A 27,879-nucleotide genomic window follows, 5' to 3' on the forward strand; every position below is an offset into this window, starting at 1 on the left:
TCTTGTCCCAGCACCCCCCTGTCTCCGTCCCATCCCGTTGGGGTAGCTTTTGTCCCTCTTCAGCCACTAGGAGTTGCTGCTGATATGCCTGGTTAGGGGAAGGCTCCTTTCACCTTTATCCCTCAGAAGCAATGTAAGAGCCAGTCAGTTTAGCACTCTGACTTTTTCAATGACAAGGGGTGACTTGGAGTCCATTAGAAGCATGGCTTGTTGTGAATGGGAGATCAGGGAACAAAGTATGTTAAAGGTCTTATTCTGTATGCCTGGAGCATTACCTTGGACATCAGTGTAGGAATGTTGGCTTTATTTGGATTCAGGAGAGGGCCCTAAGAGTGGCACTTGCCTATCTGATGTTGAAAGAAAATGTGTTTGTGCCTCATGCTGGTGAAATTGTTCAAGAAGCTTATGCATGTGAAAGATCTCTGCTGTAATGTTGTCTAAAGGAGCACTCAAGGACGATAAGGCCATTGCAGAGAAACTAAATGAATTCTTTGCATCGGTCTTCATGGCTGAGGATGTGAGGGAGATTTCTAAACTTGAGCCATTCTTTTTGGGTGACAGATCTGAGGAACTGTCCCAGATTGAGGTGTCATTAGAGGAGGTTTTAGAACAAATAGATAAACAGTAATAAGTCACCAGGGCCAGATGGTATTCAAGAGTTCTGAAGGAACTCAAATGTGATATTGCAGAACTACTAACTGTGGTTTGTAACCTATCATTTAAATCGGCTTCTGTACCAAATGACTGGAGAATAGTTAATGTGATGCCAATTTTTTTAAAAAGGCTCCAGAGGTGATCCTGGCAATTATAGGTGAGTGAGCCTCACTTCAGTACCAGGCAAACTGTTTGAAACTATAGTAAAGAACAGAATTGTCCAGCTCATAGATGAACATAATTTGTTGGAGGAAGAGTCAACATGGTTTTTGTAAAGGGAAATCATACCTCACCAATCTACTAGAATTCTTTGAGGGGGTCAATAAGCATGTGGACAAGGGGTATCCAGTTGATATATTGTACTTAGATTTTCAGAAAGCCTTTGACAAGGTCCCTCATCAAAGGCTCTTAGACAAAGTAAGCTGTCATGTGATAAGAGGGAAGGTCCTCCCATGGATGGGTAACTGGTTAAAAGATGGGAAACAAAGGATAGGAATAAATGGTCAGTTTTCATAATGGAGAGAGGTAAATAGTGGTGTCCCCGGGGGTCTGTACTGGGACCAATATTATTCAGCATGTTCATAAATGATCTGGAAAAAGGCTTAAACAGTGAGGTGGCAAAATTTGCAGATGATAAATTTAAATCCAAAGCAGACTGCAAAGAGCTACAAAGGGATCTCATAAAACTGGGTGACTGGGCAACAAAATGGCAGATGAAATTCAATGTTGATAAATGCAAAGTAATGCACATTGGAAAACATCATCCCAACTATACATATAAAAAGATGGGATCTAAATTAGCTGTTACCACTCGAGAGAGATCTTGGAGTCATTGTGGATAGTTCTGAGAACACCCACTCGATGTGCAGCGGCAGTGGAAAAAAAGCAAACAGAATGTTGGGAATCCTTAAGAAAGGGATAGATAAGACAGAAAATATAATGTTGTCTCTATATAAATCCATGATACGCCCACATTTTGAGTACTGTGTGCAGATGTGGTCCCCCTCATCTCAAAAAAGATGTATTGGAAAAGGTTCAGTAAAGGGCAACAAAAATTATTAGGGGTATGGAACAGCTTCCGTATAAGGAGAGATTAAAAAATCTGGGACTTTTCAGCTTGGAAAAGAGACAATTAAGGGGGGATATGATAGAGGTCTATAAAATCATGACTGTTGTGGAGAAAGTGAATATGGAAGTGTTATTTTCTCCTTCTCATAACACAAAAAACTAGCGGTCACCAAATGAAATTAATAGGTAGCATGTTTAAAACGAACATGGGAAGTATTTCTTCACACAACGCACAGTCAACCTGTGGAACTCTTTGCCAGAGGATGTTGTGAAGGCCAAGACTCTAAAAGGGTTAAAAAAAAAAAGAACTAAATAAATTCATGGAGGATAGGTCCATAAATGGCTATTAGCCAGGATGAGCAGGGATGGTGTCCCTAGCTTCTCTTTGCCAGAAGCTGGGAATGGCGACAGAGGATGGATCACTTGATTGCCTGTTCTGTTCATTCCCTCTGGGGCACCGAGCATTGGCTACTGTTGGAAGACAGGATACTGGATTGGATGGGTCTTTGGTCTGACCCAGTATGGCCATTCTTACGTTCTTATGTCTAAATCAATGAGGCATAGGATCTATCTGGTGAGTAAATTCAGTTGTACAAGCTTAATGCTGTCACTAGACAACTTAACTGATGCACGCAGTTTCTTCCAAATTTTAAAAATGTTTTAGCAAGGAAAAATGTTTCCAAACTGGATGGGTTGAGGCAGTTCTTTGATCTTTGTCGTCTCCATTTTTTCCTGTAGCAGAAGGCAGTGCCTCTTTCTCATTAAATCCTAGCATTTTGGATCTGCTTGTACTTTCACACCTACAGTGTAGAAAGCAGTAGGCACAAATGTTGCCAGGATATATGGTCACTTTCCAGTTGCACTTTGATTTCAAACCTTGCTTTACCATTCCCAGTGTTGCAGCAGGCTTGTGCCTCAGTACGCTAGTATTCTAGAAGAGCAAAATTAAGATGTTCCCATGGGATGTTGCAAACATAATGAAGCTTTTACATACTTCCCTGAGGAAAGTGGGCGGTACTTACTGTATATACTCATTCATTAGCCCGTTTGTTTATAAGCTGACCCCCCACCCCCAAGATGGATAGGTAAAAACTGCGTGACTCTTTCATAAGCCGACCCTATATTTCAGGGGTTGGCAAACTTTGGCTGCCGGCCCATCAGAGTAAGCCGCAGGTGGGTCGGGACGTTTTGTTTACCTGGAGCATTCACAGGCACAGAGCCCTTCAGCTCCCTGTGGCCACGGTTTGCTGTTACCAGCCAGTGGGAACTTCCCGCAGCTCCCATTGGCTGGGAACGGCGAACCACGGCCACAGGGAACTGAGGGACTCCATGCCTGCAGACGCTCCAGTATTACAATATATTAGATATTCAATTCAATGATTTCATAGAGTTTAAAATCATCAAATTTTGGTGTAGACCTCTTTATAAGCTGACCCCTGCTCTTTGATGCATCACCTTTTTACCAAAAATACTCGGCTTATGAACGAGTATATACAGTAATTGGAGCAGGTTGCTAGATAGCATGAGGAAAGTAATATATATTGTGAGTTCTGCAGGGGTAGCTCCAGCCTCTTCCCAGTGGGAGAGCTGAGGTGGGCTAGACTGAGGTGGGGGGAGCTGCGCTATGCATCTTGTGGGCACACTTTTTTTTTTTTTTTAACAATATGCACTTAAACGTGTGTTTTATCTGTTATCCTTAAAAGAAGAATAAAAATATATACGGATCGGTTTTAAACTTCATCTGTATCAGCTCACCGGTGCAACATTTATTCACAGAAAATCAACAGGAAAAAACTTAAGCCAATAAATAAACAAACTAATAATAACAATAAACAACTGCAAACTTCTGGGGAAAAATTACTATTTAAAGAATATGAATGGTTAATGACTTTAAATCTGAGCGTGTACTGTCTGAAGGAAATAGGATGAAATTCAATCAGGACAAATGGAAAGTACTCCACTTAGGAAGGAACAATCAGTTGCATGCATGCAAAATGACTGCCTAAGAAGGAGTACAGCGGAAAGGGATCTGAGGGTCATAGTGGACCATAAGCTAAATAAGAGTCAACGGTGTGACGCTGTTGCAAAAAAAGTGAACATGATTCTGGGATGTATTAGCAGGAGTGTTGTAAGAAAGACATGAGAAGTAATTCTTCTGCTCTACGCTGGGCTATTTAGGCCTCAACTGGAGTACTGCATCCAGTTCTGGGCACCATATTTCAGGAAAGATGTGGACAAATTGGAGAAAGTCCAGAGAAGAGCAATAAAAATAATTAAAGGTCTAGAAAACATGACCTGTGAGGGAAGATTGAAAAAATTGTTTGTTTAGTCTGGAAAAGAAGACTGAGAGGGGACATGACGATAGTTTTCAAGAACATAAAAGATTGTTACAAGGAGGAGGAAGAAAAATTGTTGTTCTTAACCTCTGAGGATAGGACAAGAAGCAATGGGCTTAAATTGCAACAAGGGAGGTTTAGGTTGGACATTAGGAAAAACTTCCTAATGGTCAGGGTAGTTAAGCACTGGAATAAATTGCCTAGGGAGGTTGTGGAGATTTTTAAGAGCAGGTTAGACAAACACCTGTCAGGAATGGTCCAGATAATACTTATCCTGCCATGAGTGCAGGGGACTGGACTAGATGACTTCTCCAGGTTCCCTTCCAGTCCTAAGTTTCTGTGATTATATTTTAAATTTAGCCATTTGCACATGGCAAAGTCAGCTATTTGGAAGTTTTGGAGACTCAGAGCTATAATACAACAACTCTCACTGTGGTCAGTCTGGAGCAGGGGACCTCAGTGCTAGAGAGGGTTAATTGAGCCACAGGTACTGTAGGAGGTATCACCCAAAACCTTTGGGTTCTGTCCTTAGCAGCAGCTGGAGGAGGGAATGGGGATGAATGTTGGTTCTCTGCAGCTCCTGAGCCCCAACCAGTTTGCAAACCTTAGTGTGGTCTGCCTGGGCCAGAGTACGTGCAGCTGCAGCAGGCACGTGGCAGAGAGCCGCACTCTGTAGATGTGAACCAGGCAGGGAGGCAGTAGGGGAGCCATTTCAGATTTTGGTAGGGGAGGGCAAGTTTAACTGTGGTTTCAGGGGCTACTTAGGCACCTGAAAACTGTTTTTTTTTTTTTTTTAAGTAGATAATAACTAAGAAATTAGCTGTCAGGAGCACTGTATCTAATTTCTGTATAAAGAAGTTTTTTATATAATACACGCATCAATCAAAAACACATTTGGTACTTTGTACACTGTCTTACATAGAGAGAGATAAAATCTGCTTCCTTTCTTTAACAGACATGCTGTTACTAGTGGGAGAGTAGTACCATTGTTGCCAGTGTTTCTTTGTTGTGGTGTTCTTGTTTTGGCTTTAAACCAGGAATAAATGCAATTTTTATTTTTTCAGTGTTGGCTTAAACTGTGCATTAGGGGCAGTGGAAATGAGGCCCTTCGTTGAAACAATTGGGAAATGTACGACGGCCTACATCATCTGTTATCCCAATGCAGGTGTGTGTTGTGTGCGTGTGTGTACACACAAAGGGAACTAGTCCAGCCTTTCCATACCACTAGAATTAATACACCAGGTAGATAATTTACAGGTCAGTCACAGTGTACACAATGTAGTTAGCTCATCATCTTCACTCCATTTTTTTTGTTATATTTCAGCACCCCAAAAAAGCTGCTATTGGCCTAGAAGCTTGTCTAGTGTGAGTTATTTGATCATTCTCATTAAAGGGTGTATCTCGAAGTTTAATTGAGCAGCTGTGCCTATCCACTTCAGTCGGAGCAGTTTCAGGTGAATGGTGGATAATTTAAATCTTTTTGGGGCTCAATCTTGCAACCTTTACTCTTCTGAGTAGTCCCAATGAAGTCATTCAAGCTACTTGTTTTAGTAAGGGCTGCTTATGTGAATAAAGTTTGAAGGATCAGGCTCTTTTATTGCCCCAAGCAGCTTTAAGCAAACATTTTCTGTGAAAGAGAAGTAGGGATGGATGGGAAATAAACCTCCGTTACCCAAAACTCCTTTGGTAACACATACGTAAACTGATTTTATTTTCTAGCAGCTCAAGTATCTGATATTCTAGCAGTTTGCTCCAAAACTTTTCTTTATTCTTTTACTATCCAAAATTTTATTTCCCGCTTAGAGACAGGATTTGATGCCTGGAAAAGAAAATAATTACTCTGAAAAGCAAGTAGTTTAAGGCCAGGTCAGACTACTACTCCCAACTCTGTAATTAAGAAAAGACTAATACATTTTTTATTTATTAGAAGTGTAGCAACTGCTCAGTTGAAAGGAAATAATGGCACTTTAACAGCACTCAGTAGCTATAGCAGCATAGGTGTTAGGTTAAAGGAAATAATTCCTTTAAAAACAACCCCCAAAACTTTCTTCCTACCTTACTGCATTCCACTTTCCAACTATTTAGGAAATAAATGTCATGACTACTGTGAGTTAGAAAAACATTTAGAATTTAACATTTTAAAAAAAAATTAGTTGTAATGAGGAATCACAAGTGAAGTCACCTTCAGGAGCAACTAATAACAACTCATTGAATGATCACAAGTGCAATAAGGCATTTTAGTTCTACATGTGCAGCTGCTTTAAATGTCTCCTCTTTGTGCGGTTTAAGCACATTGTAATACTCTAAAAATATTTCTCAAGGTCTCCCCAATGCCTTTGGAGGTTACGACGAAACCCCTGAAGTGACTGCCAAGCATATAAAGGTAGGGAATATTTCTCATGAATAGGTTTTACCTGTCACAGTAACATGGTTGTCTCTGCATTTACTTTATGCGGTCTTACTGTAGCACTTTGTTAATTGGTTCTCAGGCAAGTATCACCTGGGTATTTAGCTGGGGTCTCTTTTGTATGTTACAAACACCACTTTTCTCCAGCAGTTTGTAACCAGTTTGTTGAATAGTGGCACTTGCTGACTCAGATCAGGAGAAACTTCTATTTAATGAATTTTGAAACCCTAAGTCATTCCTGCTTTTTTTCCCGCCCATTAAGTAGCAGGAAGGTTGCTTAGCTTGTGAGATCTGCAAGCATTTGCACTCTTTCACTCTCTCACTCCCTCTCTTTTTGGAAATAGCTTACCCTCTTTTGTGATTAACTGTGAACATAAATCTCAGTGGGTGGGTGGGTTTTTTTTTTTCCCCGAGTTTCTGTGCAGGAAACCTGCAGTGGGAAAAGAAGCTCACTTAGGTAACACTAACCTATGTTGATGATTTCCAGCCTTTTCCATCCTGGGGCAACCCTCCCATCTAACAAAGATCTTATAGAGCAATAAAGGAAGGGCAGGGTGGTTACAACCCCCTGACAATTGATCATGACCCCCAGGTTGAGAAACCCTGGCCTGAGTTGGCAGGCAACACAAATTACAACAGTTGGAAATTTGGTTTCCAAGAGGATTTTCCCACTGATGGAGGAGGAAGCTAGCTACTGACTGTTAACTGTCAAGTAATCAAAATAAAAGTGAATTGAGTTTTGTATATTATCTTGTAATATACAAGTGCTTCAAAACATTTTGTAAAATAGGGAGTTAAGTACTGTGCATGCAAACTGAGCAGCCTTTATGCACTTGGCACTATCTTGCACAGTCATAGCCATTATAACCACTTTTGGGAGAGGAAGAGTTGTCCAGGACACCGGTTTTTCCATTGATTACTCTGCAAAGTGGTATTTGACCTTTGCTGTCCACCTGAGATTAGCAGAAGGGTGTGGGCTTTAAAGTGTCATCAGGAGGGCAGCATCTGAAGCAATGTGGAACATTTGGCCTTGTGTGTTGATTTACACTCACATTTGCAAATTTGGTCCACAGCTTTTAGGCCAGAGACAAGAGGGTTGCCATACTAGCAGCTGGGAGTGAATAAAGAGGAAGGAATAATAAATGTTACGGGGAAGTAATGATTCTGAAAACCAGAGGGGTAAAATTCAATGGACTACTTTGAGTTGGGTTTAATTCAGTAACATTGCTTCATTTCGGTTTTTTTAGGGAGCTTTAGCTTGCTTGATATTTAGAGAATATAGATTTTTTTTTTTTTTTTTTTTACCTTCGTTTTTGTGAATTGCCTGTTGTTGGATGCAGTTATCAACTTGAAACTAAATAGTCTTTTCCTTGCACACAGAGTTTTGCTTTGGATGGTTTGGTCAACATAGTTGGAGGTTGCTGTGGTACCACTCCAGCACATATCGGGTAACTTCACAGGTCATGTTAGTCTATTCAAATGCACAGGAAAGGAAAATGTCCCTGTTCCTCCAAACTGGAGTTCCATGATTTGGGTTAAGACCTCTTCACAAAAAGAATAGAGAACCCACTTGAGATCGAGCTGCTGTAGCCTGTGGGCCAGACAGTGTTGTGCTCCTGCATTAGTAGCCTGTTGTTGCAGGGGCTGGAGGGTGGTAAAAACAAGTGTAATACACCTGGTCCCCTGTCTTGACTAAAACTGTTGCAGAATAAAACCCTGTGTTCTCCTTTTCCTTCCTCTGCTGTGCTGCTCCTATAGCTTTTGTGGGATAATACTACAAAGCTGCTTTAAAGGGAAAAGGAAGAAAGAGACAAAGCCATGGCAAGGATCTGAGAGGGTTAAAATGACAGTCCCATCTGGTCGGGAGAAATGTTTCAGTACAGCCTCACTAGAAATAGTAATTTGGAAGACATCCTTCCTGCATTTATTCCTTCAGTGTTCACAAGAGGCAGACCCCCCTCTCCCACAGGGATAGGGAAAAGCTAACCCTTCTGAGCCATCATTGCTCTGATGCCCTGTGTAAGTGTAGGAGGCATGGCACGTTACCCTTAGTTGATTGTGAAGCCAAGAGAGGGAAGACGGCCATGCTGTCATATTAGTTGTGTTCATCCTGGGTTGCCTCAGGGCCATTAGGAGAAGCATCCCAGCTCAGAGAGTTAGTGAAATCCATCCCTTATTGCTGCTACACAATAATCCATGTTCGAGAAGTCAGGATTTTGGATGGGAACCTCTGGGGCTGAGCAGTAGTGTGGAGAATCTCTCTGTCCACCCATAAGTAAGGCTAAGATTTTTGTCCTGGTTATTTGTAGTAAAAGTCACTGACAGGTCATGGGCAATAAATAAAATTTCATGGAAGCCATGACCTGTCTGTGACTTTTGTTGGTGCAGCTCCATGGTTTCTTCTGCCACAATGGTGGCTGGGAGCTGTGGAGTTCCCCCTCTCCCCCTGCGAGGCTGTTGCCAGAATCCTGAGGAGAGCCACCTGAGGAGTCTGTTGCCCATCGATGTAACCGTGCCGGGGACCCGCTGGCTGCCAGCTCTAGTCCCTTGGCCCCAGGGGCTGAAGCAGAAAATGTCATGGAGGTCTGTGGAAGTCACTGATTTGGTGACCTCCATGACATAAGCGTAGCCTTACCCATAAGTAAATGAGGGGGTGGTAATCTTCCATTTTGTATCTGATAGAAGTCTTTAGCTCCATACACTTACTACAATTTGGATATAACATATTTCTGAAGAACATTTATTTTTGCTTTTGGCTGCACAAAATGAAATGTGTTACCCTTTGGCAGGGCTGAATTACAGAGGAGAGGGGTGTCTCTTTCTAGTACATTTCATTTGAATATTACACAGAGGATTTTGATTTTAATTAAATTATATTCTTAACTCCGGAGCTTTTTCTTGCCTCCTTCTGTTATTCAGGGAGATTGCTGAAGCAGTAAAAACATGTAAACCTCGCATTCCCCCCTCCTTCGTTTCAGAAGGATATATGCTGCTGTCAGGTAAGAGAGAGCATAACAGCTTGAGACTTTCATCTTGTGACATGTACTGAGTTACTGCTCTCTAGAGACCAGAAAGGATGGGCGAGATCCCAACTCCATAGCCAAATACACTGTCTTCTGAAAGTTGTGTATGCAGATCCAAAGTTCACAGCTTGGGCCCATCTCGAGTTACAGCTAAATAATTAGTGAAACTATCAACTTCATAATCAGTAGAAATGTCTCTTAGACCCGACCTACACTGGCCTCAGTCTTGTTTAATAATAGCCTATGTATCTTTCACCAGTGGATCTCAAAGCACTTCGCACAAAAGGATAAGTATGCTTATCCCCTTGTGCAAATGGAGAAATTTAGACACAGAGAGGTGAGCTGATGTGCTGCAGGTCATGTGGGAGGTGAGTGGCAGAGCCAGGAATAGAAGCCAGGTCTCCTGATCCTAGGGAAATGCCCCGTTACTGTATCATGCTGCTGGTTCAGGTTTGTAACACCGCTTGACTGGTGCGGATGGAATTAACCCATGGTAAATCTGAATCTAGAATGTGGGTTTTGAACCCAGTTTGCCTCTATACACACCAGCTAGCCAAAACCCTCTATAAGCCTCTGGGCCGGCTCTCTAGCCAGGGGACCATATAACATTCGCAAAAGTAGCAAGATTTCAGTCCTGTCTCTTCAGGGTTGGGTTTGATTTCTCCAAACCAAAGCAATTCAGCATACATTAAACAAATTGGGTCTTGGCTTAGGGTCTGCAGGAGGAGCCTAACTGGTCCCTGTAGGTCTTACTCTCAACTGAGCTGCTGCTGCTTGTCCTTTTATCAAAGACCTGCAGGATACTGCCTGATCTCTGGGTTCAGACCCATATCTTGGGATGTAGCTAATTAGTCACAGACAGAGAGCAGACTCTTAAAGGGCCATACCACCTTATGTTTCCTGTGTAATGGGAACCTTGTTTGATATATTTCTTAAATCCAGCTGTAAGGCCAATATACAGTATTTGCGGACAAAAGCTTCTAAATATTTTTTTAATGAATTGGGAAATTTTTAATTAGACAAATTAGCCATTGCCCTTGGGAGTCAGTTAGTAAGTTACTCATCATCCTTGTTGGGCACATTTCCAAAGTGGTAGCAGAAGGATTTAATGTCACAGTATGAAGTCACATGAAGGTATTTGCATGTTTGGAAATAAGCCCTGTCTTCAGCATTATTAATTAATCTTCTTGAGGAATTAATATTATATGCCATTTATCATTATTTTAACTTGTGGTGCTCATAAATTGGGATAGTGTTTTCAAGCTTGGATACAGTTAGTAGCTTAATTTTCAGAGGTGTTGAGCACCTTCTGGTTCCATTGACATGTTTCCATGTAAGCTGCATTTGATCGCTGTCTCTGAAACTCAAGCCAGTTACTCAGGTGCCTAAAGTTAGGCACCTAAGTTTGAAAATTACAGCTAGGGCTGGTTTATTACGTATGGTGTATAGTGCAACTACAAAGTTCTAAGGACCAACCTTGCAGCCATTCCACATGCAAAGCCCCATTGGTGTTGATGGGGAGGGATGTGCCCAGAAGAACTACAAGATCAGGATGCTAGAGATACCTGAGGGTGTGGCTGTGTAGAGTTTCTTTCTTCTAGAGGCTGTCTCCTATCAGCATACTCGTGTGATGGTCCACCTACACCAGTATTTTCTGACCCTTTGTAAAGGAGATACAGCTGCTAGAGCCTGCAATTAAAAATTTTGCTGTTGAAAAAGATTTTGTCCATTGCCATGACAATTTTGCGGACGAAATGATGTATTTCCAGTTTCAGCTTGATAAATTGAGGGATCCACATTCCCACAGATAAATCTGGTCTTATCTCTTGGACTGACAATAAATTGCTTATTCTCTACAATGTTTCCATTTTTTCTCTGCATTTTTACAAATTTTTTCTAAAATGTCTCTTTAAGGTCTTGAGCCCTTCAGGATTGGCCCATACACCAACTTCGTTAACATTGGTGAACGTTGCAATGTGGCAGGATCAAAGAAGTTTGCTAAGCTCATCATGGCAGGCAACTATGAAGTGAGCATCCCATTTAAGTTAGGCTTCTAACACTACTTTTTCTAAACAATTATATGGTTACAGTATTTTTCCATTGCATTGTATTACTAGTTACTTATTAGGTCTACATATAGCCCTCCTCTCACGCCAGCTATAGGAAGGTAAAATCTCCTCTTTAGTTTTCCTGGTTTTTTCTCATTGCTCTTCCTTACTTAGGTTCCTGGCTGAGCATAATAGCTGTTGATGAATCCACAGTTAGGGTTTTGCCAAGTTCTTTGTTAGCTAGTGTTATTGAAAGAGCTGTTTCTCCTTTAATACTAGCTATATAGCCAGGGAGAAAATAGAAAGAAAATAAATAATTATTGATTTGTGCTGTATCTTCAGCAGTCTGGAGCTAGAGATTGAAAGGGGGAGGGGGAGCAGAAGGGGCGGGATGGGGCGGTTTATAGGAAAGGTGCCCAAGAAAAGTTGGTCACTACAACTTAGAACAGTGCCAGCTCAAAATGAAAAGACAGAGTGGCAGATCCTCAGCTGGTGTAAATGTCATAGCTCCACTGAGGCAAATGGCAGTATGGTACTTTATACCACCTGAAGATTTGCCCCCAAAGTAAGTTGTTCTATTTCATACCATTGAGATAAGAGCTTTGGTTGGAGTGAGACCTCCTAAAATGTAGCAGCTGAGTCTGGCATGAGATGAGGAAAACTGAACCACAGTTTGTTGGGGCTGCGAGCAATAGAAAGGTGGTTTGGTTCTCTGCCCCCCAGATCAATCAAGTGACAAAAACAAAGCAAACAGACATAAGCATTCAAATAACGGAAGAAGGACTCTAATATTCTCCTCCTAACACACACATTGTTTTGCAGCTTAATAAACAAGAGAACAGCCTCCAATAATGAAGTACATACGGTATGTCTACACGGCTGGCCTGCTCGAGCTTGTGGGGCTCAGACTGTGGAGCTGTTTCATTGCTGTGTAGGCTTCTGGGCTTGGGCTGGAGTCTGAGCTCTGGGACCCTCCCACCCTGAAGTGTTCTAGTGACCAGGCTCCAGCCCGAGCCCAGAAGTCTACACAGCAAAGAAACATCCTCTCAGCCTGAGCCCCGTGAGCCCGAGCCAGCTGGCACAGACCAGCTGCGGGTTTTTCTTTGCTGTGTAGATCTACCGTAAGAGGCTAAGAAGATTTTAGTTTGTGACTTACAGGTCCTTACTGTAGTCCATTCCAGGAGGCTATTTTCCCGTAATCATTTGCAATTAAAATTGATTGTGACCATGTAAAGTTTTCAGTAAAACCCATTGCTAACTGTGTTTAAAATTGAAGGCACTAATAGGCCATTGTGACTAAATCATCACATTTTTGCAGACCAAATGACAACAGCTTTGCAGTACTAATGATTTCTGGGTAGGTATATTCATAGATTCCCAGGCCAGAAGGGACCATCGTGATCATCTAGTCTGACCTCCTGTATAACACAGGTCATAGAACTTCCCCAAAATAATGCCTAGAGAATCTCTCTTTTAGAAAAATATCCAATCTTGGTTTAAAAATTGTCAGTGATGGAGAATCCATCATGACTCTAAATTGTTCTGATAGTTAAAATTTAAGCCTTATTTCCGGTCTGAATTTGTCTAGCTCCAACTTCTAGCCATTGGATTGGTTAGACCTTTCTCTGCTAGATTGAAGAGCCCATTATTATGTATTTGTTCCCCATCTACATACTTACACTGTAATCAAGTCACCCCTTAACCTTCTCTTTTTGTTCAGATAAATAGATTGAGCTCTGAGTCTGTCACTATAAGTCATGTTTTCTATTCCTTTAATTCTTGTGGCTCTCCTCTGAACATTCTCCAGTTTATCAACATCCTTCTTGAACTGTGGACGCCAGAGCAGGACACAGTATTCTAGCAGCATTCACACTCATGCCAAGTATAGAGGTAAAACAACCTCTCTACTCCTTGAGATTCTCCTGTTTTTTGCATCCCCGGATTACATTAGCTCTTTTGGCCACAGCTGATCACACTGACAGCTCATGCTCAGCTGATTATCCACTCTCCCCAAAATCTTTTTCAGTTTCCCTGCTTCTTAGGATAGTCTCTCATCCTGTAAGTATGACCTACGTTCTTTGTTCCCAGATGTATACATTTACATTTAGCTGTGTTGAAATGTATATTGCTTGCTTGCGTCCAGTTTACCAAGTGATCCAAATTGCACTGAATCTGTGACCTGTATTTTTCATTATTTACCACTCCCCAAATTTTTGTGTCATAGAATCATAGGATTGGAAGGGACCTTGGGAGGTCATCTAGCCCAGTCCCCTGCACTCATGGCAGGACTAAGTATTATCTAAACTTTTCCTGACCTGCTCTTAAAAATCTCCAATGATGGCGATTCCACAACCTCCCTAGGCAATTTATTCCAGTGCTTAACCACCCTGGCAGTTAGGAAGTTTTTCCTAATGTCCAACCTAAACCTCTCTTGTTGCAATTTAAGCCCATTGCTTCTTGTCCTATCCTCAGAGGATAAGAACAACAATTTTTCACCCTCCTCCTTGCAATAACCTTTTAAGTACTTGAAAACTGTTAAGTCCCCTGTCAGTCTTCTCTTTTCCAGACTAAGCAAACCCAATTTTTTCAATCTTCTCTCATAGGTCATGTTTTCTAGACCTTTAATCATTTTTGTTGCTCTTTGGACTCTCTCCAATTTGTCCCCATCTTTCCTGAAATGTGGCGCCCAGAACTGGACACAGTACTTGAGTTTAGGCCTAATCAGCGCAGAGTAGAATGGAAGAATTAACTTCTCGTGTCTTGCTTACAACACTCCTGCTAATACATCCCAGAATGATGTTCTCTTTTTTTGTGACAGCATTACACTGTTGACTCATATTTAGCTTGTAGTCCACTATGACCCCCAGATCCCTTTCTGCAGTACTCCTTCCTAGGCAGTCATTTCCCATTTTGTGTGTGTGCAACTGATTTGTTCCTTCCTAAACGGAGTACGCTTCCACTTGCTGGATCTTGAGAGGTATCTTCCACAGTTTCCAAATGGAGGACCTGGTATCCATATGAAACTTAAGCTTGTGTGGAATTTCTTCTGGTCCTCTTTTCTCTGGTGGCCACAGGCTGCCTATTCTCATCTATCTCCAGCAATGTGGAATGCCACTGAGCTCTTGCCTCTGGTGGTTATGAACTGCCAGGACTCCTCACTGACTTTCTCTCCAATTCTTTGGTGGCCAGTTCTATTCTTCTTTGGTCCATTCTTCTTTCCCAAACCTGGCTATCTAGGAACTGCTCACCTTCTCCGATTCCCAGGAGCATTTCAACTTGCCCCACCAAACTGCAAATCTTTTCTTCCAGCGCAGTCACCAACTTGCATTTAATGCACAGGAAATCTCTTTTGGCTTCAGGCAGAAAAGAGCATGTGGCCACACCTCCACCACTCTTCCATGTCTGGCCTCCTTAATATTGCATGTAGAGTTGGAAGGAAAGCCTTTCTCACTCCCACTCTTAACTGCCTCTGAAATGCCTCTGTTTGTGGCTCTCAGGTTTGCCTAGCAAGTGACTTTTTATACAAAGTCTGCCGGTGTAGCTTAGCTCAGCTACATCCCTCACCCGTGAGAGCAATTAACCTCTGAGACTTCGGACAGCTGGGCTTCTCAAAGATCCAAGAGTTAGAGCCTCATGACCTTTTACAACACACTGATTGAAGCTCCAAGGATATGTGGGAGGACACCTACTTATCTTATGTCGACAAAGGAACCTTTATAAAACTAATCAGAGAAGGAGACGCTCTCATTTTGATAATCTACAACATAGGGTGAATTCAGAGAGCTTTGTTTGGGAAAGTGAAATAATGTCTCCATCATGACTAACTCATTTGTTCCGCTTATTCATTTTAAATCTCTCCATAGGAAGCTCTGAGTGTAGCCAAGGCCCAAGTTGAGATGGGAGCCCAGATTTTGGATATCAATATGGATGATGGAATGCTGGATGGGCCAAGTGCTATGGCCAGATTTTGTAACTTCATTGCTTCAGAACCTGACATTGCTAAGGTTGTACTTGATTCATCCCACAGCACATTCAATCAGATTTCTGTTGATATGTGAATCATATTTTGGTAAAATGTTGATACAGACTGTCATGTTTAGTAAACAGGAAGTGTGTGCATTCAGTTATCCTGCACTAGTTTTGTGATGGGAAAGCCACAGGCAACAGAATTTTGGGTTCTTTCCTTCCCTTTAGAATAGTGTCACATGTGCTAAGTGGCGTGCAGCAGAATGGCCTCCCACAGAAACACAGATTTTAAGCACACTCCTTCTGAGCTGCATTGTCTTTTATTGCCAACTCAAAGGCATGCTGCATTTTTCCTTTGGTTGGCAGAGCAGAATATCAAGTCCTTTTTAAAACCACTATGCACAATATAAACTAGCAGTAGAGTGCTGTGCTTAGCAGTGTTCTCATACGTAAATCTCATCTGTCTGCAGAACAAGGGTCCAGAGTTCACTGTAGATATAGGAAGGTTCTCCCACATGATACTGAAACCTGCTGATGCCAAGGAATTTGGCTTTCTAAAAACCAATACTTGCATGCTGGAAGATAAGCAGGGGAGGAGAGCAGGGAAGAGAGAGATCTCTGTATAATGTGCATGTTATGGAGGCACCATAGCAGCTCTGTATTTAGAGTTGCATTGAGATTTGCACTGAAAGCAAGTATTCTGGGTGCTATTTTGTTGGTAGATTTCTCCTGTTTTTTATTCCTATCCTTAAGCAGGCTTGAAAACCTGATGAATTTTGTGTTTGCTTTTCCAGCCTTTTGTTTAAGTTGGTGGATGGTTCTCAGGGAAAATTTGCTGCTAATTTGCACGTCCCCTCTTTATCTTTCTGCTGGATACAGGTGCCGTTATGCATCGATTCTTCAAATTTCTCTGTGATTGAAGCTGGCTTGAAGTGTTGCCAAGGGAAATGCATTGTGAACAGCATCAGCCTGAAAGAAGGTGAAGATGATTTCCTGGAAAAAGCAAGAAGGATTAAGTTGTATGGGGCAGCTGTGGTGGTCATGGCTTTTGATGAAGTGGGTCAAGTGAGTGTCACTTTCTTATTATGTGACAGATTTCACTTTTTGAGATGACCGGCACCCTATTCCCATAGGAGGAGGAGGAGGTAAAGTGCCGGTGTAGTTAGGGTCAAATACGATTAGAGGCCTATACAATCTTAGTAACACCTTCTTCGTCCCCCGCCCACCCAATCTAGAGACATTTTTGACCTGTTGGCCTGATTGTGTTGAGATAGCACCATATCCATGTGGGTAGTCTATTTGAAACAACGGGATTGATTGAATTGAATATACCATTCCTATAAGACTGAGAGTGACAGAATCAGACCTGAGCCATATAGAGCAGCCCCGGGCCCCATCATAAGAGGCCAAGGTCTGCCAGTAGTAGCAGCGGTATTGGTGTGCCACAAGGCTATGCCATCTGTACTAAATGACGATTGTGGCAGTGGGGTAGACAGGAATTTTATAGCAGAGATAAAATTTCTGTTTAAATTCTATAGTTCTTTTCCACTTCAGGTTTCTAGTTCAGAAACTGATTGGCATATGGATCAGAGAGAGAACTAAGCTCAGATCTATTTGTGAATTAGTTTTGTTCTTGCCAGAGCTGTCCTAAGTTTTGCTGCAATGCTGGAAATGGGGCCCATACCGGAACCGTGGAGTGTCTCTCTCAATCTAACCTACTTCCTTTCTCTAATGGACTAAACCAAGACCCCTCAGCTCTGAACATGCCTAAACTTGGACTTTATAAACTCAAAATCTCATCTTTTCCCAAGTTCATGGTGTTCGAATTGGTAACTCTGATTCATGAGAGACCTGCCAACTTAGCTCTGGAGCTTTGGTTCCATCCTGTCTCTTGTGTTACACAGCAGAAATGCTTTCTTTTCATACCCCTTCTTTTATTTTTCCAGGCCACAGAAACGGAAACTAAAATTGCAGTGTGCACCAGAGCTTACCACCTCCTTGTGAAGAAAGTGGGCTTCAATCCAAACGATATAATTTTTGACCCCAATATTCTGACCATAGGGACTGGAATGGAAGAACATAACCTGTATGCAATTAACTTCATCAGTGCAGCTAAAACCATAAAAGTGAGGGGTTTTTTGGCTGTTGCTGTTTTTTTTTTTTTGTTTTTTGTTTTTTTATTATAACGTCATGCAGATCTACTTAAAAAATCCCCAGTGCTTCACAATAATTTACTTCTTAAATTAATAATAGTGGACTACTCCTGTGAACTGCAGTAGTTTCTCAACACTGCTATGCTTCCAATAGGAAACATTATACATTATGTAGTGCTTTCAATTTAGCTCAGTCCATAAACTGTACCATAAATATATTGGTATTAATGAAATGAAGTAACATTCATAAAATGTCAGCACACTGGCCAAAAGGCCCCTCTCAAGACATGTGAAAGCTGACTTGTTTAATTAAGTTCAATTATTGTGGCTGGATTAGGTCAGGTTTTTGTCTATGCTCTAATGTAAGACTTTCTTTACTTTTTGTTTAGTCACAGTACACCTGTTGGGACACCCAGAAATAAAGGGCATCACTTGTATAAAGGCATGTCACCCATTCTACCGTTATATTTGAGGGGGCAATGTGATGGGTTCTATTTGTTGCCAGCCCTTGCAAACAGATTCTATTTGAGATATTTTCTGGGAGATGAGCAGGCAACACCCTGTCCTATCTCTGTCCAGGATCAGTTGAACTCAGAAAGCCTTTCCAGTCACCAGATGAGATTTTTGGATTCCAAGCTAGCCCAGGGTATTCCTGTGGCATGACTCTAGCGTTGCGTGTTAAGGCACTTTTGGCAGCGGAAGCACTGAGAATGGAGGAGCTCTTCCAGGTCTGGTTGTTACAGGATGTAGAGGTGGATTAGTTGTCCACCTTTCCAGAAGAGGGCTGTCAGCTGCTCCCTAAAAAACACAATTCAAGTTAAGTGTGTGTGTGTATGAAGTGGGGACACAGGCCTGCTGAGAGAAGGCAGGCGGATGCTGGGTATGTAAGTAGCAGGGCAATGATTGATTCCCTTTGGGAAGACAATGATTTGGAGGGTCCTTTATTTCTACACTCCCATAGTCTGAGCTGTTCAGAACCACAGTTGCCCAAAACCTGACCCAGATATTTAACAATCACAAAATAATTCCAAAACCAGGGATAACCTTGGAAGTGTTGGCAATCAACAGATGTGCGTGTTCTGGGCGATGGGTGACTTGCAGGTTTAAACTAGAAAAAATTGTGGATTCTTTGTATTTTGAAGTCTTTAAATTATGATTTGAGGTCTTCAGTAACTCAGTCAGAGGTTAGGGGTCTATTGCAGGAGTGCATGGATGAGGTTCTGTGGCCTGCAATGTGCAGGAGGTCAGACTAGATGATCATGCTGGTCCCTTCTGGCCTTAGTCTGAGAGTTTCTCAGTTTTAAGGAATTAATGAATTCATCCGTATCAGAGATGCATGGTAATTGCCCCCAAAATGCTATTTGACCCATTAACTTTTTGTCCTAAGTGCTAATCCCATAAACATCAAAGTTCTGATTTCAGGGAACTACAGAGGAGTTCTCTGAGGTAGAGTGGGAAGAGATCTCCATTGCATTCACTACAGTCAGGTGTTGATTGCTAGTAGGGCTTGTTGAGGAGTAGTATGGATGTGACTCACCGTACCTCCGCAAAGCAGTCTATTCACAGATCCACTGGCCATGTCACTATCTTCCTCCTTCTCCTCTAGTAAACTGTGGAAGCCTCCCACAGAGATTTCTCTGCAATGAGCAGAGGAGGCAGAATCCTCCTGCACAGGATGTCTGCTGCTTTTAGCCTCCCTGCTGCAAACCTTCAGCTTTGCAGCTACTTTTGGCCCTAGACCTTGGGCCTTATTAATAGGGCTGCAGGTTTGTCATGGTGGTAAGTGTCATTGATACTGTGGGTTCCCCCCCCCCCCCACCTAGTTGTCTATTACTTTTTATTGTGGACAGGATTTTTCTGTGTGTCTGGGATTTTCTAGGGCAGGAGTAGCAGGGAACCTGGGCCATGGTATGGCCACTTTTCCAGCCACAACCCAGTTTGGGGCAAGCGATCTGGTGGTGCTAGGGCTGGAGTGGGGGCATTGTAGGAAACAGGCCCTGCTTGCATGCTATGACGAGAGCCAACAGACCACAGGGCAGAGCTGGACCAGCCCCGCAGGATAGGAGCCACCACTGCCGGGTGAGTGTGGGGTGGGCTTGTTCTGCAACGTCTTACCCTCTGGGGGCAGGACTCCACCCACTTTAAATAGTGCTCCTGTGACTTTACGCTCCATTTACCCTCACCTTGTGACTTTTACTAAATTTACCCTGGCTGCTCTGTGAGTTTTGACTAAAAAATGCAGTGACAGCCCTTCTTCTTAATAAAAAAATCTAACAAACAGGATCTAGTTAATATTGGATGACAGATAATTAATTTACAGTTTTTGTTGAGAAAGATAATCTGTGAGTTGTTACTATGTTGGATCCCTTTTCTTCCTGGTTTCTTTGCTCAGTTTAAGGAAAAGTGAACATGTTAGTTGTTGTAGAAAGCAGAAGTTGTCAGACTTTCATAGTGTGGAACACATCTTGAGAGAGCAGCTCCCCTCCTGTTTACTATTATGTGGAACACCCCTCCCAGTCATGATCCCATTCATGATAGCCCGTCATCCCTTTGGGAACCACACAAGTTGCTTATGTATTGCTAGGTTGGTTCTTCCTTTTTCTGTTTCCAGCTTCTTCTACAGATATTCAAGTTCTTCTCTGCAAGGAAGAGCCTGGATAACTGTAGAAGCAGTTGGAACCAAGGAGAGGAAGGGAGGCACTATCATCATATGACTTGCCAACACCGCACAGACCTGGAACAAGTTCTTTGTGGATCATTAGATCCTCTCCAACACCTCTTTAGGAATCATTTCTGTAAAGTTTGACCATGCTGATATTTTGATCCTGTTGCTAGGAAACACTGCCAGGAGCTAAAATAAGTGGAGGCCTTTCCAATCTGTCCTTCTCCTTCCGGGGGATGGAAGCCATTCGAGAAGCAATGCATGGAGTTTTCCTGTATCATGCAATTAAGGTATGATGTGCTTTCCGAGTACATTATTTGTGCTCCACAGATATGTGGTGTGAGGTTTTATGGATATTGCTGCTGATCTTTTTTTCTGTACTCTCAGTACGGCATGGACATGGGGATAGTGAATGCAGGGAATCTTCCAGTGTATGATGATATTCACAAGGAACTTCTACAGCTGTGTGAGAATCTGATTTGGAATAAAGACCCAGATGCAACAGAGAAGCTTTTACATTATGCCCAGGTAACTTTCAGTGTTATGTCATTGTTAACCTTTTTACAGAACCTAGGCTGTTGCATCTAAGTGCTGACACACCAGGTAAGATTAAAACACACATTTATGTAGCCTCTGACAGGGAGTAGTAGAAGGTGCCCAGTTGGTGTAAGCAGCTCCGTTATTAAAAGCAAATGGGGAAAAAAACTGAACCAAATTGAATACGCTTACATCATGCCCTGAAGGTGCCTACCAAATCAGAGTCCTTCTGACTCCTAAGGAGAGCATGTGGCAAACGTACCTTCTGTTGAGACTGTTTTGCCTCTGGAGCAGAATTTCATATTGCACTAGGGGCTGGGATCATCCCAGGAAGTGAAGAGGGCTCTTTCTTTTGCAACTCCAGCCCCTACATGTCTTTTTGGAGGACAGAGAGCATTTTGTGTGTGCCTGAAAGGTGATCCGGTGGTAAAGGCATTCTAGTGGGACTCAGATTTGCATTCAGGTGCCAGCTGTGCCAGAGTTCCTGTGTGTTCTTGGACACGTCATTTAATCTCCCTCTCTTTCTCATCTCCCCATCTGTAAAAGGCAGCTAAAACTATCCGACCCCACAGGGGTGTTATGTTAATCGATGCATTTGTGAGAGACTGGTGATAGGGACCATGTAAGTACCTATCTAAAGGAATATGAAAGGTGCCAGATTAACAACCCTATAGACTTAAAGTGAAATTCTGGTCCCATTGAAACTGGTGTCAACCCTCCTGTGGATTTCCAAGTAAGTTACTAGGCACATTGTAGAATAATCGTAAACCAGACTGAAGAGCTATTTCGAATGACTGCAGGCCACACCCCTTATTAAAGATGAGGGGGACTATAGGATGTGTTATTGAAATGCATGGATTGTGTTTGGCCTGTAGGACACAACTATGTCCATGCCTGTATAATAACAAGGGCAGTAAATTTAAAATAAATAACAGGAAAACTTTTTTCTATCCATGTCATCCCTCGTCCTCATAGCACACACTTTATGTAAGACTTAATACTATTACTAAGGTTGTTTTGTACAATGCTTTTATTCTTTTAATACCAGTTGATTTACAAATTCTTTCCTGGATGTGATGGTAAACTGTGGATATTTATGGTATCTGCAGTTGCAGGGAGGAATAAAAAAACAACTAGAGCATTACAGTGAAATAGAAGAGCCAAAGGGTGTGAAAAATAAAATAGTTTAAAAGCCAGGTTAACAAAGATATTCTGGAACCTAAAAATTCAAATAGATGCTTTGGAAAATCTCACTAAGCACCTACGTGAGTTAGACATCTAAATACCTTTTGTAAATTTGGCCCGAAGTGGTGGTGGTGGAAGAACCAAAGGGGATTATTTTAAACCAGAAATATCTCTGTCCAGTAGGCTAAATGTCTTAATTTATGGTGGTGTCCCTTAATGTTAAAGGGAATTAATAGCCCAATCAATCCTATTCAACAGCCCTCAAGAGGGACCACGTAAGTGTTTCTGCAAGAGGCAGACTTTGAATGCAAATAGAGCATGAAAAGCAGTAACATGGTTGGGTAAAGCAGATGAGCTCTTTCTTCTGGTAAATCTTAAGAGCATGGAAAAATACAGTCTCAGTATGTGAATTGTTACTGTATCAGATATTGGACTCTCTACCCAGTTCTCAGGGTAGATGTTTTTATTGCAGAAGTTGGAACAGTCCCATGCTCTTTACCAAAAAGAGAGAATTTATCTATTCAGCACATCCCTAAAACCTGAATGAAAATTTAACATAAAATTCCAGTAGGGGATCTGTAGAAAATCCACAACTGACAGCTTTGAAATGTGGCCTGCACTGGAGATAGGAACTTTGGCTTGGGGGTTTTGTATGGCACTTTCTTAGAGCTTTGTATTGTGCTTCAGTAAAGCTTTTGGGTGAGATCAGCCTTATGCAGGGGAACCATGCAGGACTGTGTGTACTATACCACTAAAGCCCTTCCCTGAGTCTTCAGTGGTATATAAGGCCTTGTGCAGGCCCTGTGCATTGGAATGAATTTCACCCTTCAAAAATGTATTTCATATGTGTGTTTCACTGATTTGGTGTGGCATGTGTAATTGCTTTGATTTCTGCTCTGCAGAGAGTATTTAACTGTTACTGGATGCTGCACCCTGTAAGCCTACATATTTTCTTTATTCCTTCATGTCAACTGTAGAAATCCTTACAGTGCTAACATGCAGTGAGCGTGGAAACTGCAACACCAGATCAGACTAAGTCCATCTTTGGTATCCTGCCTCCAACAGCGCTTCAGAGTGAGGCAGCCTCCCTCCACCTCCCCTGCCTGTAGCAATGCACCTTGCCAGTCGTCCAGTGCTGCACACTGGGGGTGTGTAGCGGGGGTGGAGATTTCCTCTTTGTCAGTCCCACCTCCCCTGCGGGATCAGGTTGCACCTGAAACATGAGATTCATTCATCTCTTGCATAGCTGCAATATTCTTAGGGTGAAATCTTGGCTCCATTGAAGTCAATGGGAGTGTTTCCATCCTTAGTGAAGATGGTTTTCCATCCTTTGTGTCCAGAATTATCCTACTGTAAAAATCCATTCATAGTGTGGGCTTCCCCCCCCCCCGCGCAGCAGCAAATTCTATACATTAATTACATGCTACATAATTGTGAGTAAAATTGATCCCATTACTGAAATGCATGGCCAGAGGCCCAGCACAAGATTATTACTTTTTTTCTCCTTTTTCATCCATCCAACCCCATTTCTCCTTCTACTGTTTAAACTCTCTCTAGTTTACCACTTCCCTTTCAAAAATCTTATCCACCCTGCCTCCCTCTTTTATTTGACTTCTTGTTAATGTCTCTTCTGCCAAGTTTCTCTGTACTGGGGATTTCAGGGTGAGTGATGGCCTCCATGATGTACTCATCCTCTCTGTGCTTGACTCCCATAGCCTTCACCAATCTATAATCATTGTTGCCTGTATCCTGGATCTCATTTACAGCAACATGTGATTTTCTAGTCTCCTCTTACTCTGACTTACACTGGCCACTGGTTATTTAAACGTTCTCTTCTCTGTTTCATCCCTCTGCAAATTGGAGTCTCGCTTCCCTCAGGCACCTTTATATCCATATAAATGTGCCATCCTCATCTGGCCTCTCAGTTATCTCTGTTTTTGACCCAGCTACTGTGCTATCTGCAGGGGAAGTTGACACAGAGAGAACACCTGCTTGCTGTGTACATTACAGCTACCACTGTAGGTAACACTGGGGCAGAAAAATGCTTCCAAGTTTCTGGTGTAGACAAGGCATTAAGGAGAACACTTTGGCTCCAGCTGACTTTATTCTTTCTATAGATGAGATCCAATCTAGTTTCCTCTGTGGATCATCCAAAAGGGTTGAGGGCCATTTCATGAAGAGGGTAGAACAAGATCAGAAGGTTTATGGGAGAAGAGAATAAAGTGGTGTAAGGCTTGGTAGCTCTGCAGAAACTTTAAAGTCAGTTGAGCTCAATACAAATACATGGTCCTACCTTTAAAAGGCTGATAATAAACATCCAAAGCAATGGGATGAGACAATCAGAAGTCAATGAAATGTGGGAGTGTTTAGGGCAATTTTTCTCTTTCAAAATGCACCATGGGAACAGTTTGCAGAAAGCAAACTGACTTGAACCAAATGCACTGATGGATGTAATGATCTTCTGTTTCCTCAACCATGTACCTTTCTGGTGGATATTTGTGTATTTAAGAACAAATCCTGCTATGGGACTAAAGCCTGAAATGAGAGAAAGAAAGTGTATGTTGGCTATTTTGTACTGATGAAACTTCCCAGCATGAAATAGTTCTGGATGTCTTTTAATTCAAAAGTAATCCGGAATGTGGCGTAACATAAACTCTACTCCAGCAGAACTGAACTAATGCCAAATTAATTATTTAGGATTTTAAAATGAATTGTGCAGTGGGCTGGCCTGGGATCCATTTAAATTACATTCCGAAGTAGAAACCTAAAGTTGAGTACTTTCAGCATGTCTTATTAGTGGTGGTAGTGTTAAAGTCTTTTTTTTGTGTCTACATCTTCATTACAACATGCTTTTCAGAGGGTGTCAGTTTTATTTATCAGTAGAGCATCAGACGCATAGTGCTTTGTGTACTTGTATAAACAATACTACTTTCAAAGGCCTAAAAACGTTTAGTGTGGGATGTGTGTGAAGTTTTAAATTCTGATTCCTAGAAAAATAAAAGACCAGATTCTGAGGTTATGACTGTGTCCTGTACCCAGTCAAATTCCCACTGACTCCAATTCTCTCTCAATCCATTTTAGACTCATGCCCAAGGAGGAAAGAAAATGGTACAGACTGATGAATGGCGGGATAGCACTGTGGAGGAAAGGCTGGAATACTCACTTGTCAAGGTGAATTTATATAAAGTTACTTTACGTAGTCAAAGTATGCAGATATCATACCTGTGGCCCACCTGCTGTTACCAAGATATAGTCCTTAAGAAGGCCACTGTTGGCTTAAAATTCATAATCTTTCTTGCCTATGTTACTAATAACACAAGTAATTTCAAACAAATAATCATGTTTAGTTTTCACTGCTTAGACTCTTTCACTTGCAATTTACTCAACTAGGTGAATGGGAATTGACTGGTCAGCTTCACTTCTAATGTTCTGTTTCTACTCCATTTCACTTTCTGTTAAAAAGATGCTGGTATGTTTGGGATGCAAATGCGATGAAGAGCAGCGTTCATGTAATCATAAACTGGTTTCCATTGAAACTCTTTAAAAAGATTTGTTTATGTTGGGAGTTAGCACAAAATATAATTATGTAACTTCATGATTAGTCAGTGTTTGGATAGATGCTTGTTGTAGACAGTTTACTAATTGCATACAAAATAAAGAATAGTGAATTGCATAGAGAAAGTGAATAAGGAAGTGTTATTTACCCCTTCACATAACACAATCTAGGGGTCACCCAATAAATTTAATAGGCAGCAGATTTAAAACCTATACAAGGAAGTATTTCATTCAGTGCACAGTCAATCTGTGGAACTCATTGCTTGGGTATGTTGTGAATGTCAAAAGTATAACTGGGTTAAAAAAAATTAAATAAGTTCATGGAGAATAGGTCTATTAGTAGCTATTAGCCAAGTAGGTTAGCGATGCCACCCCATGCTCTGGGTGTCCCTAAACCTTGGAGAGCCAGAAACTGGGACTGAATGACAGGGGATGGATCACTCTATAAATTGCCCTGTTCATTCCCACTGAAGCATCTGGCACTGGCCACTATCAGAAGACAGAATACTGGTCTAGATGGACCATTGATCTGATCCAGTATGGCAATTCTTATGTTCTTATTACTTCTGGGGGGATTCTGTGTGACTGCACACCCACAGAAAATGCATCCCCACCCTGCAGAATTCCTGTGCTTCCCTGCAGAAAACTGTAGGGAAGCCGGGGGTGGGTGGGTGGGGTGGGGAGGTGGGGGAATGACCCTGGGTGCAGGGTTTTGGGCGGGGGGGGGCACCGAAGATTGCCCCCCTCCAAACAGAGGTGAATCATGGGGGGGACAGACGGGTTTACGTGCCACTGTCCCCCTCCCCGTAGAGTCTCATTGCCCCTGCACCCCCTGCACGAGCCCCTATATATCCAGATCTCCCACTGAGCCACTTTCCCACATATTGCCCCACGCAGAAACGTCTCTGTCTCAGGAAACACCTGGATTCCCACACTCCAAGCCCCACCACACTTGGATTCTGCTGGATTGAGCCTCCCTGCCCATAACTGGCGCAGAGGGGCAGGGCCAGCCCTTGCACTGAGTCAGGGTCAGGTGCAGCCTCACTGCTTTGTGTCTGTACTGGGGGAGGTGCAGGCTTCAGGGTGATCTCCCACCTCAACGTAGTCAGTGGCCTTTGCTCCCCACTGCCTGCTGGAGCCACATTTATTTATTGACAAATACAATTTGCAGAATTTTATAGAATTTTAAAATATTGTGTGCATAATTTTTAATTTTTTTGGCACAGAACTTTTAAGTTTGGCACAGAATTCCCTCAGGCGTATCTTATGCATATTTTAATGAGAGCAAGGCTGTCCAAGAAAAAGTAATTGAAAGATAGTTATGATGCATTCTTGAAGATAAGCAGTCTAAAGTTGATCAATTTTTGATTTTGTGATTTTTTTTAAAAGGACTCTGAAAATTATGGGGAGAACACCGACACGAGCGAACACACACACACACACACACATATACACGCACAGAGTGTGTGTGTATATATGTGTGGATTTTTATTTTATTTATATATATAAATTTTGTAAATTTTTTTTCAGGGCATTGAAAAATTCGTCATTGAGGACACAGAAGAGGCAAGATTAAACTATGAAAAATATCCCAGAACTCTGAACATAATTGAAGGGCCCCTGATGAATGGCATGAAAGTTGTTGGTGATCTTTTTGGTGCTGGAAAGATGTTTCTGCCTCAGGTAAAGACTAGAATAATCCCTGTCTCTTGTATTTCCACAAGTTTAACCTAGCCTCTCTATTATCTATCCAGTTGTTGCTTATAATCAGTGTCCATAAGTGGTTCTATCCAGCTTCCCTTTCCAAAGGAAGTGGAATGTTTAAATGCTAAAAAAGTAGATGTAGCTATTAAGATGATGATGTTTTTTGTTCTTTCATTGCACATGACCCTTCTTTGTAGGTGGGGTTTTGTTGGGTTTTCTGTTTTGTTTCCTTCCCTTTCTTTTCAATTCCCCATCTCTTTTCCATGCTGCTTGGTGGGCACCTCTTTGACCATTGCATTGTAATTTCATCTTCAGTGGATTTTACTTAAGGGCCTGATCCTGAAAAGAGGTGAGCTCCTTCAACTCACATTGAGCTATTTATGTTTGGTGGTTACTAAGCACTTGTCAGGATTGGGCCACACAGCCCTGCTCCTACAGTGAGCTCCAGGCACTCAGTGGGGCTCTGCATGGAGCAGTAGTTGGACAGCATGGAGCTCGCCGCAAGAGTGGGATCTGTGTTTGCAAATGTGTATTTTGGTTTGCAGGTTTTCTGTGACTGGTTAGAAAAACAGGCTGTTGAA

General features: G+C 42.0%; 1 protein-coding gene across 2 annotated transcripts in view; it reads left to right on the top strand.

Moving 5' to 3' along the window:
* The window catches only part of MTR (5-methyltetrahydrofolate-homocysteine methyltransferase), a 78,391-nt gene that overhangs the window by 23,859 nt on the left and 26,653 nt on the right, over nt 1-27,879 (top strand). For both annotated transcript variants that reach the window (XM_084622196.1, XM_084622197.1), the window contains exons 9-20: nt 5,123-5,223; nt 6,380-6,441; nt 7,846-7,913; nt 9,385-9,464; nt 11,403-11,515; nt 15,400-15,540; nt 16,382-16,567; nt 17,449-17,628; nt 20,491-20,607; nt 20,705-20,845; nt 25,121-25,210; nt 27,125-27,277. In XM_084622196.1, coding sequence (XP_084478322.1) covers nt 5,123-5,223; nt 6,380-6,441; nt 7,846-7,913; nt 9,385-9,464; nt 11,403-11,515; nt 15,400-15,540; nt 16,382-16,567; nt 17,449-17,628; nt 20,491-20,607; nt 20,705-20,845; nt 25,121-25,210; nt 27,125-27,277 — 1,432 coding nt within the window. The remainder of the gene's footprint in view (nt 1-5,122; nt 5,224-6,379; nt 6,442-7,845; nt 7,914-9,384; nt 9,465-11,402; nt 11,516-15,399; nt 15,541-16,381; nt 16,568-17,448; nt 17,629-20,490; nt 20,608-20,704; nt 20,846-25,120; nt 25,211-27,124; nt 27,278-27,879) is intronic.

This window comes from Lepidochelys olivacea (genome assembly GCF_965140295.1).
Source record: "Lepidochelys olivacea isolate rLepOli2 genome assembly, chromosome: 3".
NCBI lineage: Eukaryota > Metazoa > Chordata > Testudines > Cheloniidae > Lepidochelys > Lepidochelys olivacea.